This window comes from Eptatretus burgeri, chromosome 9 (genome assembly GCF_056783735.1).
Source record: "Eptatretus burgeri isolate ZD-2024b chromosome 9, Ebu_testis_v1, whole genome shotgun sequence".
Lineage (NCBI taxonomy): Eukaryota > Metazoa > Chordata > Myxini > Myxiniformes > Myxinidae > Eptatretus > Eptatretus burgeri.
Genome location: NC_140969.1, coordinates 106,661,192 through 106,676,173, shown reverse-complemented (window position 1 = coordinate 106,676,173; position 14,982 = coordinate 106,661,192). Strand labels below are relative to the sequence as shown.

At 40.9% G+C, this 14,982-nt stretch overlaps 1 protein-coding gene across 5 annotated transcripts in view; it reads left to right on the top strand.

The window, feature by feature from the left end:
• Nucleotides 1-14,982, top strand: part of BLM (BLM RecQ like helicase) — a 144,378-nt gene that overhangs the window by 22,191 nt on the left and 107,205 nt on the right. For 3 of the 5 annotated variants that reach the window (XM_085896579.1, XM_085896578.1, XM_085896583.1), the window contains 3 exons: nucleotides 1,786-1,979; nucleotides 6,661-7,352; nucleotides 7,615-7,855. In XM_085896579.1, the coding sequence (XP_085752705.1) occupies nucleotides 1,786-1,979; nucleotides 6,661-7,352; nucleotides 7,615-7,855 (1,127 nt within the window). Of the gene's footprint in view, nucleotides 1-1,513; nucleotides 1,634-1,665; nucleotides 1,685-1,785; nucleotides 1,980-6,660; nucleotides 7,353-7,614; nucleotides 7,856-14,982 lie in introns of those variants that run through there. The other 2 variants (XM_085896581.1, XM_085896582.1) reach the window with 2 other exon arrangements.

Sequence of the window (14,982 nt, the reverse complement as noted above, 5' to 3'; positions counted from 1 at the left end):
CTCCCCTACCCCCCCCTCACTCTTTTAGGGACGGTTCAGTTTTGAATTTATAATTGCATAATTGCTTCCCAAGAGTGTAGCATGAATGAATTAGATTCAGAGTGAGCTGACCGGAGAGGTGCAAAGGTCGCTGCATGTGCGAGCATTCATGCACGCAGGCAGGTCTTTGCCAGATAGATAACATGAGTTTTAAATGCACCGAACCGAACCGATTTATATCAAACCCCGCGGTTAAAAAGAAAATGTTCCTGTTTAGGCACGTTTTATCACCCTTCCTTTCCCCTCCCCTGACACTGCCTTCCTTCCCCTGACACTGCCTTCCTTCGCCTCATGATGCTTTCCCTTCCCCTCACACTGCCTTATTTCCCCTCATGATGCCTTCCCTTCCACTCACACTGCCTTCCCTTCACCTTCCACTGCCTTCCTTCCCCTCATGATGCCTTCCCTTCCACTCACACTGCCTTTCCTTCACCTTGCACTGCCTTCCTTCCCCTCATGATGCTTTCCCTTCCCCTCACACTGCCTTCCCTTCCCCTCATGATGCCTTCCCTTCCCATTACACTGCCTCCCCCTTCCCCTCATGCTTACCTCCTCCCAAACTCCTCCCACTTCCCATTTACCCCTCTCCTCTTCCCCCGTCCTCCTCGCTCTCATCCCCCTTCCTGGTGTGAAAAGCGATGTTTGGTGAGGCATTGCTCTCCCCCCCTCCCCTTCCTTATCCACCCCCCCTTCTTAGCTTCCCCCTTCCTCACTCTTTCCTAGCTTCCTCACCCCGTCTCCATTCTCCCTCCTACCTCTCGCTCCCATCCCTCTCCCTCTCCCTCTCGCTTCCTACCCCTTATCCTCTGTTAAGAACTGACGGTTTAGTTTTGAATTTAAAACTGCTTCCCCAGAGTGTAGCATGTATGAATCAGATTCTGAGTGAGTCGACCGGAGGGATGCAAATGTCGCTGCATGTGACGTCACCTGCGTTGAAGCCTCAGGTGATTCCTCAAAGCTTTTCACCCATCAATGTACCCGAACTCCTTCCTGACCCTGTACCCCTTATCGAGAAACCCACGGCAGTTGCGACGACAGCCCTCCACGAATTTGATTTGTAAAATAACAATTAATAAAAAATGTTGTTGTGGGGATGAGTTGTTTCAGAAGTTTATAATACACGCACACGTGGTGCGCGGGGGCGTGGTTAAGCAGAGTCATGTGACTCGCCCGTGTCCCGATGCTGTACCGTGTCCGAGTTAAACCCGTGGTTCCCCCTTCAGAGCCTCCGTCCCTGTTTGTTGAATACATTACACTCATCACTCCCATTCCGTTGAGACCATCCGTAACACCAGTGTTTGGTCGTGGTGCCGAGTTTGGAGATTCGCTTGAACCAAAGTGACGCTCTTTATACATACCATGACGGTATAGTGAGTAACAGTAGTTTCAAAGTCTGCCTAGGTTTTTATTTTTATTTTTTTGTTTTCCAATTAAAATACCTTTGTCGCCGTTATTCGTGCTTTGTTTAAACGTGTCACCTTTTTCGTGTATACAAATTTATCAATGTGGATCTTCGCTCGAATCTGAAGCGAATCATTTTTTTTTTCATTCAACACTTCCTGTCAGGGAACTTTGGCGCCAATTCCCTTTTGAGGTACTTATTTTGGGAGCTCGGAAATCGGTGTGGAAATTTTAATTTCGAAAGGTTAATAATAAATCCTGTACCGTTTTAGAATTGTTCATTGTCGGTTGTGTTGTTTTTTTTAAACCACTTCTCCCATCAATCGCCATTTTCATGCGTTACAGGAGATATTTTCACCAAACTTGTGTGGAGAACGATCTCGACGAGTGACGAATGTGATCGGTTCAGCGTGTTTGTGTGAGGTATTCGCGATGGCGTCTTCACCTGTGAACAACTTGGCGGAACAGTTGAAGCTTCATCATTCTGGAAAGCGAGTGAACCGGCTGTCTCTGCATAAGGATGTCGGGAAACGCGCCAAGTGAGTCAGTTTTGGGAGGGAGCCGTGTGTTGTGTTCCGTCGTCAAGGTGTTTGGTGGAAAGGTGCGATGAACGACTGTAGTGACAGAGGTTCGCTCAGGGGTGTATTTTTAGTTTGTTGAACAATCTTTGGTGGTCGTATGGCAGCTTAGCTGTTAGGGTAGCTATCATTTCTTGAAGCGCGACTGTGTCGCTGATGCAGTGCCCCTCTACTAGTGCACACACTGGAACTGGTACTCATTTCGCTGACCTCGGAAGGATGATAGGCTGAGTCAACCCCCTGGTCTATTAATTCAGCGGCTGACGGGGCTTGAACTCACCACCCTAGGATCCTAAGCCGCTACCCTAATCGCTGAGCCGCCACCATAATCGCTGAGCCGCCACCCTGCCCGCTGAGCCACCACCCAAACCGCAGAGCCACCACCAGGCTCTGAACAATCTTTGAAAGGATGGACATTCCACCAAATCATGTTCCTGTACGTACATTGTTTGATGATTGTCACAGTGAAGCGGTCATTGCCATTTTAATATGGAATAGGCAAAGCCTAGAAGCGAACGTAGAATTCTTCTTGCATTCGCTTCTGACTTTACCTATGACTTGTTAACAACTGTACACTTACCAAATATACCGTGGTACATGTAAGCGCTGCACAGCTGATGATTTTGATGCAATTTCCGGTTACTTCGGCGTGGATTTGGGATCAGCGATCAAAAAATGTAAATCACAATTAAAAATTATTTTTTGATGATGCGTGAGATATCTTTATTAAAATCAGTGGAGGAAATATACACCATGTCTGATATTATTTGGGTCTTTCATCTGAAAAAATAAATATTACCTCAACATTACCTTCACACCAACAACTACACAGCCGAGAACAGGATCTCATCCAAAAAAAATAAATATTACCTCAACATTACCTTCACAACAACTACACCACCGAGAACAGGATCTCGTCTGAAAAAAAAATCCTCAACATTACCTTCACAACGACAACTACACCTCCTGTAACAGGATCTCATCTAAAAAAATTAATATTACCTCAACATTATACCTCAACTACCTTCACAACGACAACAACACCGCCGAGAACAGGATCTCATCTGGAAAAATTAATATTACCTCAACATTATACCTCAACATGACCTTCACAACAACAACTACACCGCCTCGAACAGGATCTCATCTAAAAAAATAAATATTACCTCAACATTACCTTCACAACAACTACACCACCTAGAACAGGATCTCATCTGAAAAAATAATAAATATTACCTCAACATTACCTTCACAACGACAACTACACCGCCTAGAATAGGATCTCATCTGAAAAAATAAATATTACCTCAACATTACCTTCACAACAACAACTACACAGCCGAGAACAGGATCTCATCTTAAAAAATAAATATTACCTCAACATTACCTTCACAACAACTACACCGCCTAGAACAGGATCTCATCTAAAAAAATAAATATTACCTCAACATTATACCTCAACATTACCTTCACAACAACAACTACTTCGCCTAGAATAGGATCTCATCTAAAAAAATAAATATTACCTCAACATTACCTTCACAACAACTACTACACCGCCGAGAACAGGATCTCATCTAAAAAAATAAATATTACCTCAACATCACCTTCACAACAACTACACTGCCGAGAACAGGATCTCATCTAAAAAAATTAATATTACCACAACATTATACCTCAACATTACCTTCACAACAACAACTACACCGCCTTGAACAGGATCTCATCTGAAAAAAAAAAAAAAATCTCAACATTACCTCCACAATGACAACTACACCGCCCAGAACAGGATCTCATCTAAAAAAAATTAATATTACCTCAACATTACCTTCACAACAACAACTACACCACCTAGAACAGGATTTCATCTAAAAAAATTAATATGACCTTCACATTACCTTCACAACAACAACAACACCGCCTACAACAGGATCTCATCTGAAAAAATAAATATTACCTTCACAACAACAACACCACCCAGAATAGGATCTCATCTGAAAAAATAAATATTACCTCAACATTACCTTCACAACAACAACTACACCGCCTAGAACAGGATTTCATCTAAAAAAATTAATATGACCTTAACATTACCTTCACAACAACAACTACACCGCCTAGAACAGGATCTCATCTAAAAAAATAAATATTACCTCAACATTACCTTCGCAACAACAACTACACCACCGAGAACAGGATCTCATCTAAAAAAAATATATATTACCTCAACATTACCTTCACAACAACTACACCGCCTGGAACAGGATCTCATCTAAAAAAATAAATATTACGTCAACATTACCTTCACAACAACTACACCGCCTTGAACAGGATCTCATCTAAAAAAAAAAAATATTACCTCAACACGACCTTCACAGCAACGACACCGCCGAGAACAGGATCTCATCTAAAAAAAAAAATAATAGAAGCGAATGTAGAATTCTTCTTGCATTCGCTTCTGACTTTACCTATAGCTTGTTCACAACTGTATACACAATTTCCGGTTACTTCAGCCTGGATTCGGGATCAGCGATGAAATCATGTAAATCACGATTAAAATTTTTTTTTTGCTGATGTGGGAGATATCTTTATTAAAATCAGTGGAGGAAATATACACCATGTGTGATATTTGGGTCTTTCATGTCTCCGACAATGCCTTTATCTCCCGGCATGCATCATTCCCCATGACAAAAACCGGAAGCAAAAAAAAAAACCAGAAACAAAGCAAAAACGGAAGCAAAATGGTCATAGCCAATGACACGGATTCACAATTGCCAGGGTATTGTGTTGTTGTTGTTGTTGTTGTTTCCTATTCTCTCATGTGCACGTGTTAAGTATGAAGCTCACTACGTTCGCTATCAACTTGCTTTGCCCATTAACTTTCATGTGTCATCGTTCATCTGCTTATTAACCCCCCCCACCCCACCTTCTCCCATGCCCCACAGACCCCCCCTCCGCCCCCCCCACCCGTTTACACATTTTCGCCTTCCAAGGTTCCCTTGCATCATAGTCGTGTACCTGCACTGAAGTTTTGCACCTGATATTGATTCGAGTCCTTGACATACTTTTTCGGATTGTGACCAAATCGACAAGAAACACGTTTTTGATCATAACTTTAATAATTTTCTTCCAATTTTCGTGATGTTGAGTTTTATTGGACACATTGTCGGAGGAGGAGATCGGCACCATACTCTGTGCGTAGCGTTGGTGCTACCTAAGCAGTCTCCTTGGCTATTGGGCACAATCCTGGATGGGTCACCACTCCGACACAGGATACCAGCATGCTGGCACTCATTTTGCCGACCTCGAAAGGATGACAGGCCGAGTTAACCCCACCTGGTATTAATTCAACAGCTGAGCAGGATTTGAACTGGATCCAAAGCCCGCCACCCTAACCATTAAGCCAACACGAGACATATACATTATGAATGGGCCACATGTTGAATGTCAAGGTCATATGGCGGTCCAAACAAAATATGGCCATCGTTGCATCGTGGTCTTACTTGCTCTTGCCGATCGCTTTGTAATCGCAGATATCAAGTTTTTGGTTGGTCTTGAAATGATTATTTATGTTACACAAAGGCATTGCCCTCCTATCAGACATATTATCATAAATACAATGCATTGTTATCGTGGAGCACGGTAGTACTCCATATAGAGGGTTTGACACGGGGGGGGGGGGGAAATGGCTGCCCATTCAAATGTGTACACAATGATGTGCTCATAAACTACTATCGAGTGAAGTCGTAAGCGTTTAAATGCCATACCTTTTATTCTCTAGTGTTTTCTGAACTACCAAGATTTTAAAAAACAGCAGAATGCATCACTGAAGTACCACACTGAGAGATCGCTAAAACACCAATTTGTACTTCTTCTTCCCCTCTTAAAACAATGTAAAACTGTAGCCCAACCTACCTCAATAACTGCTGAAGCCATGATGGTGATTCCAATGCGAAGAAGTTCCTTTGTCTCTGAGCGAGTGCACACAACACAAAATTTAAAAATACATAAAACATTAATCCTTTTATTAGGAAAAGAAATTGAACGTAAATGTGGGCCTAACCAAACCAGGCCAGGATTGTGTGAGAGGGGGAAGATGGACAGTACCATTCCAAAAGCGATACATATCCAAACTATCCTCCAAATCAACTGAATCAAGTATTAAAACAATTTAATTACATAGATGGATTTAATCTATAACAAAACGCATAAAACATTTAGCATTTTATTAATTTTAAAAACTGCAGAAACAAGATTTAAAAATGTAAAAACAAAGAGATAAAATCTTAATAAATTCTTAAAAAAACGACCAAACAAAGTAGGAATGATACCACAATACGACACTACAATCCTCTTGTGCATTACCATCACAACATCCTTTGACGTTGCATCACAATCCCACAAAAATAATTCCAGAAAATGTCAAAAGATGTGATCATAATCCATGAGAGGATTGTGGTGCCGTATTGTGATATTGTAATGTGGTGTCACTCCTACCTTGTTTTTTGTTTTTTTTTGAGATTTCATCCATCTACGTTTTTACATTTAAAAAAAAAATGTTTTGTTTCTTATTGTAAAAAGGCTTGACTTAAATGATTATCCCCATTGTTACTAATTTGTACTGTTTGCGATTAACTCTCAGGGTTTTTACCTTCAAGAAGGCTGGAGTATTTTCATCTTCCTCCATCTCATCACGCTGCCCAACGTCTGCAGTTGCCACAAAGCCAGTTGCAACCAAATTTGACCCCAGTCCCGGAGTTTACAGCCGGCAAGGCAATATACGCTCCTATCTATGTTCCACACCTTCTGAAACTGATTGTATTTTGGTTGACGGAACTAAATCCTCTTCCTTGGCCACCACAGAGTCTTCTTTAGTTTCAGTTCCTTATCAATCTCACTTTTCACCATCTGCAGACTCACCTATATCCTCTACAATTCCAAAGTCTTCCTCCTTCAGCACTCCAGTCATCACAAACAATTTGGATCTTCCCGAACGCCAAGTTGCACGAGTCTGCCCCAGAGTGAAACAAGGTTCTGCCGGTGAACGAAAACAACCTTTCCCCGGATCACCGTCACGCAACTCCGAGCCAGTTGCAGGAAGGGATGGGTTCCTCGCAAGAGATAACAGCGTGTTGGACCTCATACCCGTCAGTCCTCCCACGTCAAATTTGCCAGAAAAAGAAGAGGTGCGACGAGGGTACGGTGAAACATCCGCTCAATTGAATACGCGTTTGGACTCTCTTTGTGATGAAGATGAGGAGGAAGTTATTGTTCCAAAGAACATTTCTCGCACCATTCGTGTCCTTGACGACTCTGATGATTCTGTGCACGATGGTATGTGTCGTTGATGACATCACGTTGTGTTTGTTCAAGCTTTTCCTTGTACACTGTATAAGTAAACGGCTTGCTAAGATGTCTCAAATTGTCAAAAGAGCTGAAATTTGCTTTACCATCTTTTTTTTTTAGGATAGATCTTGCTGTTTTGTTCACCTTTTATACAATTGAGAATAATATACCATTATTTATTTATTTATGTTTTTTTTTGAAGATGTGCATTAGATAAATTCATGATCGCTATTCCATTTGCTTGGACCAGATTTTGAGGAGGAGAGAGATTTTGAGGAGATCCTTGGTGTTGGCTCCACGAGCAGTGTTGGTGAAGTTGGTTCTGCAATGCAGACTGTCTGGGAGGAAATCGAAGATGACGAGGAGTGCCTGGAATTTGGTTTCGTTGACGATGAGGACTGCATTCCTCCTTCCCCCAAAAAAACGTCATCTACACCTCTGTTACTGGAGCAACAACAAACATTGTGCAATGTGGATAATGTGTCCAGGAGGTAAGGTTCTCATTTGCGAGACTAAGTAATAGTGCAGAGTCAGTAATTAATCTTCATTACTTTCCAGACTGTCCATCCCTGACTGTCAATATTGCACTTGATTAACCTGCAGATAGTTCAAAGTTTGTGGAAGAAATTTATTCAAGTCTATCTGTCTACAAATGTCAGTCTATGATCGAGGAACAACTTTATTTCATGTGTATGTGGGGAAAAATTGCATGCCCAGACCAGGAATCGAACCCAGGTCCTGAGCCATCTCAGCTATATCGTGACTTTACTTCAATTGAATATCATATCTTGAACATAGATCGGAACACGAACCTGTAGATAAGCAGTACTTTGGCTCTGAATTTGGCAAATTGTACGGAATCTCATTCCGATCGTGCATGCGCACAGAGAGGAGTAAAGTAATTGTTTTAATCTGTCTACCTGCCTGGCAGTTAAACAAAATTGAAAATCATTCCAAACAGAAAACTTACTGTTTCTAAGGATGTCATAAACGATACAAACGATAAGCAAGAAGTAATGTTATGTTAAATAAGGTGGTCCCTGAACCTGAATTCTCTGTCAGAGTGGTAGGGAAGTCACATCTGCAAAAGTTTATTACCCACATTGATTCACATGGATAAACCACTGATTGACTAGCCCTTAATATCACTTTCAGCTATACCGTGGCTACCAGGACTAGGCACCAGCTTAACAAGTAGTGATCAGACCTACCCTCACATGGTCGGGTATATAATAATTGGAGATGGACGTATACTAATGATAACATTGGTTTCTGAGATTGAGAATAACCGGAACTATGAGACGGTCTCCAACAACAATTTACATGGAAATAGTTGCTTTCTTTAACTACAAATGAGTACTCTTACAAAGTATAAGCAATTCGCATACTTGTATGTGCCCTGGGCATCACCACATCAATACCCGTTCAATCCGGTGTTCCGTCACTGACTAAATAATTTGTATCTAATTGGGAAACCATCTCTCCATTTTGTCGTCATTTCATATTACCCATAAGAATTACATTGCACATTGCAGCTAACAGGTTCCAAACAATTGTTGTCATTGCAATAGTACGACAAAACTCTCAATTATTTAAGCAGATAAAGTGCTCCGAGTGTATTCATGATGATACATCTGTCCACTTATCCAGAACCACAAACTAACATTCAATATTACTATTACATAATAAGCAATTGGATAATTATAATTCTACATTACCCAAACATCATTTTAGAATACAATACATTAATAACTTCTGTTACCTTATTACTAAAACACAACCTTCAACCCGTTTAGTGCATATCTGTCTTGGCTATACCAGTCAGCCCGGAACTACAGAAAATCTTCGCACATTTACACTCCACAGGTAATAAAAACATTTTAAACCAGACAGGTACTCTTCGACGTCGCGACGAGGCCATACCTGCCGCTGCCTACATTATTACATCATTACAATACTTGTACCAAGTTTGATGTAAATCCCTGAACCCAGATTCAAACTATTAAATAATTTTGGCTGCCAGACCATCTGACCTATTCATTATTCGTGAACACCCTGGTATCCCAAGGCTCGGGGAATATGTGGGTGAAGTTTCTCCTCACTCTTTCAAGCCATTCTGGAGAAGAAGGTTTTTAAAGGTTTATTCTTTTAAAAAAAATCATAGCTGCCAAACCATGTGACCTATAAAGTCATAGGTTGAGAACTTTTTGTTCCTCGTGGTTAGGTGATCATATCTGTGAAGTTTTGCCTCAATCTGTTCCGTCGTTTCAGAGAAGGTTATTTGAAAAAAGAAAAATGTATGGTTGCCGAATCATGTGACCGATGACTTCATCAATCCCCCCCCCCCCCCCGACCATATAATTTAGCACGAGATGACCCTCAAAAAAATTTCACACTGATCGGCTAAAGCGTTCGACATATGCAATTATGATGTCATAACGAAGCCACCTATGACATGATCAAAAAAACTCACTTGTTTCCCATGAGGAGTAGTTGAGAGGTGCCAAGTTTCAAATTTTTTTTCTTTGGAGCGGTTTTGGGGATGCAGAGGTGCAAGTGCTTCCTTTTTTCCAACATGGCTGCCACACCACATGACCTATGACATCATAATTATCATTAAAACATACATGAGTAGTCACACCTATGGTGAAAATTTTGTCCATCGGATAAGCGGTTGCAGAAAAAATTAGCAGGGACGGATGTACAGACGGACAACCTGAAAACATAATACCTCTGGCGTCTTTGTCAGCGGAGGCATAAAAGTGTGTGTGTGTGTGTGTGTGTGTGTGTGTGTGTGTGTGTGTGTGTGTGTGTGTGTGTGTGTGTGTGTGTGTGTGTGTGTGTGTGTGTGTGTGTGTGTGTCTCCATTTGTGGGTTTGAGGCGATGTAATGAAGTCCTCCCAGGACTCAAAAGTATCCACCTTCGCTTCGGTAAGGATCACAGTTCATGGACCAAACTGTTCAACTTTGTTGTTCTCAGAGTTTTGTTCCGAGGGCTCTTTTCACGAGTCACCAAACCCTGGACTGCTTCCATTTGTAGTTTGTTTGTGGGAATATTCCCGGGGATGGTTTTTAAAATGTCAGTGAAGTTCTTCTTTATGTTTTGTTTTTTAATGTTGAAGGCTTCAGTCACGGATTAAATAGTCCTCATTGAGGCCAAGCCATAAATAAATGGACTGCATTGATAGAAAAGTAAGAAAAGAGAATAGATTAAGAGTTTTTTTGAGGAAGTAAGACATCTCCTTTTTGAAAATGTGAAGGTCATAAGTGTTTGGGAAGACGTGAGAAGGTAAAGAGTTCCAGAGTTTTCCAGTGGAGGGGAAGAAACAAACATCGTAATGGCCCACCCTTGAGTTGCCACTGGCTACACAATAATCATGTGATGTAGTGGCTTGTTGAGTATTCCTTGGTCTCGGTAACGGTGGAGGTATACATGCAGCAAGTTCTTGCGAGCAGAAACCAAAATAATATCTGTAGAAAAGAGAAAGAGAGCCTACTATGCGGCGTAATTTGAGCGGGTCAAGTTTTGAGGTCACATTGGTGGAGTTGACAAGTCAAATAACTTTGGATTCAATTCTATCTCATAAGTATGTGGAGCTGGAACCTCCCCAGATGTGAGAGCAGTACTCTACACAAGGACGAATAAATCCTTGATATAGTTGGAGAAATTGCTCAGAGGAGAAGAATCTTCAATATCTGAACAGGACTCCTAATGTCTTTGAGATAGACTTATCTATTTGCGTTTGTGTGGATTCCAGGATAAATGTTATGTTCGAGTGATACCTAGTCTGTTTATTGTATCACATGGTGTAATTGTGGAGCTTTCAAATGAGAATGGAGAGTTGAGAGTTTAAGACGGAGAGATGAGAAGAAATTGAGTTTTTGAAACATTAAACTTAACTTGATTACATTTTCCCCACTGTGAGATGTTGTCCAAATCCGAATTTAAAGAGGTGGCTGTGATGAAACGAGATGTAGATCGAGTGAGGGAAGATGGGGCAGATGCGAAAGACATGGAGGAATGTAATGTTGAGTCATCAGCATACGAGTGCATTTGGTTATTTGTGGAAGAAAGAAGGTCATTGATAAAAAGAAGGAAGAGTGTTGGAGAAGGAACAGAACCTTGAGGTACACCGCTGTTGATAGGGAAGGGGGTCGATGTTGAACCATTAACAATTACGGAGATAGAGCGGTTGGAGAGAAAGCTCGAAATGAGAGAGCAGAGTGAAGAAGGAAAGCCGAAAGAGAGAAGCTTGGATAGCAGACCCGATGCCAAACTCTGTAAAAGGCTTTTGAGATATCAAGGCCAACAACAAAGGATTCCCCAAAGTCTCTCAAAGAAGAGGCCCAGACATTCGTTATGAAAGAAATGATATCACCTCTAGATCTTGCCTTGCGAAAGCCGTATTGGTGGTCAGATAAAAGACTGTGAGATTCAAGATGCTTGTGAAAATGGGAATTGAGAAGACATTCAAAGATTTTGGAAACAGTAGAAGTCAGAGCAATAGGACGGTAGTTAGAAGGGTTTGAACGAATCACCCTTCTTTAAAATAAGCTGTACTAAGGCATGTTTCCAGGTAAGAGGAAAAGTTTGGGTTTTTAAACAAAAACAAAACAAATTAAAACTGGTAAAAAAACAATAATCCCGGGCTTCAACGCGTGCATCCGACGTCAAAGGACTTTAATTTGCACTGAGTCTGCAATGGGGTCTCGCTACGGTGTCCCTAATGTTATATCAATGAAGGATTGTAAAGCCAATAGCAATACATGATAAAGAAAAATCGAGGCTGGACAAATTTTCAAGTCCCGAAAAAAGTCCAATAACTACACATTTGCTTTTTAATGTAAATGGCGAACTTGTAGAACGTTAAAATATCTTCCAGAATGTGCGGTCACTATAGCTCTATCTTCTTCACTTTTCATTTTACATGTCAAAAATGGGTTATTTTAAACTTTGGGGGGCTCTGGGGCCTCACTGGTGTAAAATACAGACATAGTATAAACATATTTGGAGTCCGCTGTTTATGTCCTATCTAAATATGTCATTAAATGTTTTCAACTCTCATTTGCATATTTGGCATATTTAATGATGCAAATCGGCATCATTTTAATCATATAAATTATGTAACGATTTCGACCAAATTAACAACTTTACATTCCCATGGAATAGCGCAAATGTGTGCAAAAGATTGAGGCTGTCGGGTTATCCCTTCTGGAGAAGATGTTTTTATGTTTTGGATAAAATCCAATATGGCTGCCATATCACGTGACCAACGTCATCAAAATTTTCAAAGTATAAACTTCAAGTGGAGAGTTATTATAGTGTTAAGTTTCATTGAATTTCATCTTACCGTTAATTTAATTTTACGACATTTCAAAAATGGGTGGTTTTAAACTTTGGGGGGCTCTGGGGCCTCACTGCGGTCAAATACAGACATGGTATAAACATATTTGGAGTCCGCTGTTTATGTCCTATCTAAATCTGTCATTAAATTTTTTTCAACTCTCATTTGCATATTTTGCATATTTAATGAGGCGAATCGGCATCATTTTGAAAATTATAAATTAAATAACGATTTTGACCAAATTAACAAATTAACATTCCCATGGAATATCGGACAGGTTTCCAAAAGCTTGAGGCTGTTGGGTTATCCGTTCTGGAGAAGATCTTTTTAGGTTTTAGAGATAATCCAATATGGCCGCCATACCACGTGACCTCCGTCATGAAAATTTTCAAAGTATAAACTTCAGGTGGAGAGTTATTACGTTGTTAAGTTTCATTCAATTTCATCCAACCATTGCTTTCATTTTATGACATTACAAAAATGTGTGATTTTAAACTTTGGGGGGCTCTGGGGGTTCACTGGGGTCAAATACAGACATAGTGGAAACATATTTGGAGTCCCCTGTTTATGCCCTATCTAAATGTGTAAATTAAATTTTTTCAACTCTCATTTGCATATTTTGCAGATTTAATGAGGTGAATCGGCATCATTTTAATCATATAAATTATGTAACGATTTCGACCAATTGAACAACTTAACATTCCCATGGAACATCGCAAATGTGTGCAAAAGTTTGATGCTGTCAGATTATCCGTTCTGGAGATGTTTTTAGGTTTTGGAGAAAATCCAATATGGCCGCCATACCACGTGACCGACGTCATCAAATATTTCAAAGTATAAACTTCAGGTGGTGAGTAACTATGGTGTTAAGTTTCGTTGAATTTCATCCAACCGTTTTCCCTCCAGATCCGCCACAAAATTGGTCAGTAGAATAACTATAATAATAATAATAATAATAATAATAATAACGAAAACAATAGGGCTTTCAAGCCAGCTTGAAGAAGCCCTAATGAGCAAGCAAGGGTGAAAGTTCTGAAGCACTTTCCTTCAAGACACGGGGAGGAATGCCATCTTGCCCGTAGGCCTTGCTTATGTCCAGAGAGAGGAGTATTTTTTGACTGCATGAAAATAGATTACAGGGAGGGAGGGACATAGGATTTGTGAGGGGAGCATCAGAGGGAGATGGAATGTTAGAGTTATCCAGTGTGGAGTTAGGGAGAAAAGAGAACCAAAAAGTTGCTTTATCGGTCGGAGAGACAGCGATAGTATCATCAGAACGGAAAAGCAAAGGAAAGGTAGAGCGACAGAAGTTGTTGGAGATACTTTTAGCTAAGGACCAGAAAGATCTATTAGTGGAATAAGAAGAGTGGTTGTCACATTTCTTTTGAATAAAGGATTGCTTCGCTTCACGAATAACATGTTTGCAATGATTTCTGGCAAATATGAAAGCCAAATGCGAGTCGGAGGGAGAAGAGTTTTTTTCATGTCCGATATGCGGCATCCCTTGCACGAATGGGCGAAGAGCAGCAATTATTGAACCAAGAATTGGTCGGAGAGATGGATTTGAAAGAGAAGGGGATATAAGCCTCCATTCCTGTAACAATGACCTCAGCTATACATTCAGCAGACATTGAGGCATCGCTCGAAGAGAGGCAGTTGTCTTTCCAGGGAAAGTCAGAAAAGAAGTTTCGTAAACCAGTCCAGTCAGCATTGTTGAAATGCCAATACTGGCGTTTCGTCGGAGCAGTCGAATGGGAAGAAGTGGTGGTAAGTAAAGTGATGTTCACAAGATTGTGGACAGAAGAACCAATTTGAGGTGAAATTGTGTAGTTGTAATGTAACGGAGTGGAAGTGAAGAATAAACCCAAAGTATTGGTAGTGTGGTCATGACGATCTGGGATATGGTTAGGGTGGGTGATAATTTATTCCAAATCATGAAGAATGGAAAATGTAAGAGCTTCAACTCCCCCAACATCTGTGTGGGAGGGCTTCAGCCTCTCCCTGTGGTGTACATGGAAGTCTCTGAGATGGAGAAATTCTGCTTGAGGGTGTTCGGATGTCATGGCCTCATGGCAAGGGTTGAGATAGTCAAATAAAGCTTTAAAGTTTGTGGAAATGGGAGAGTAGTAAGTGAAACAGAGAAAGATAGTGATGGTCGGGAGACAAATCTTAAGCCAGATGACATCAAAGTTTGGAGATTGGAGGTCGACAAGGCGTACAGCAGGCGTGTTGATGTTGGAGTATACACAGACTCCTCCTTTGAAGCGGAATTG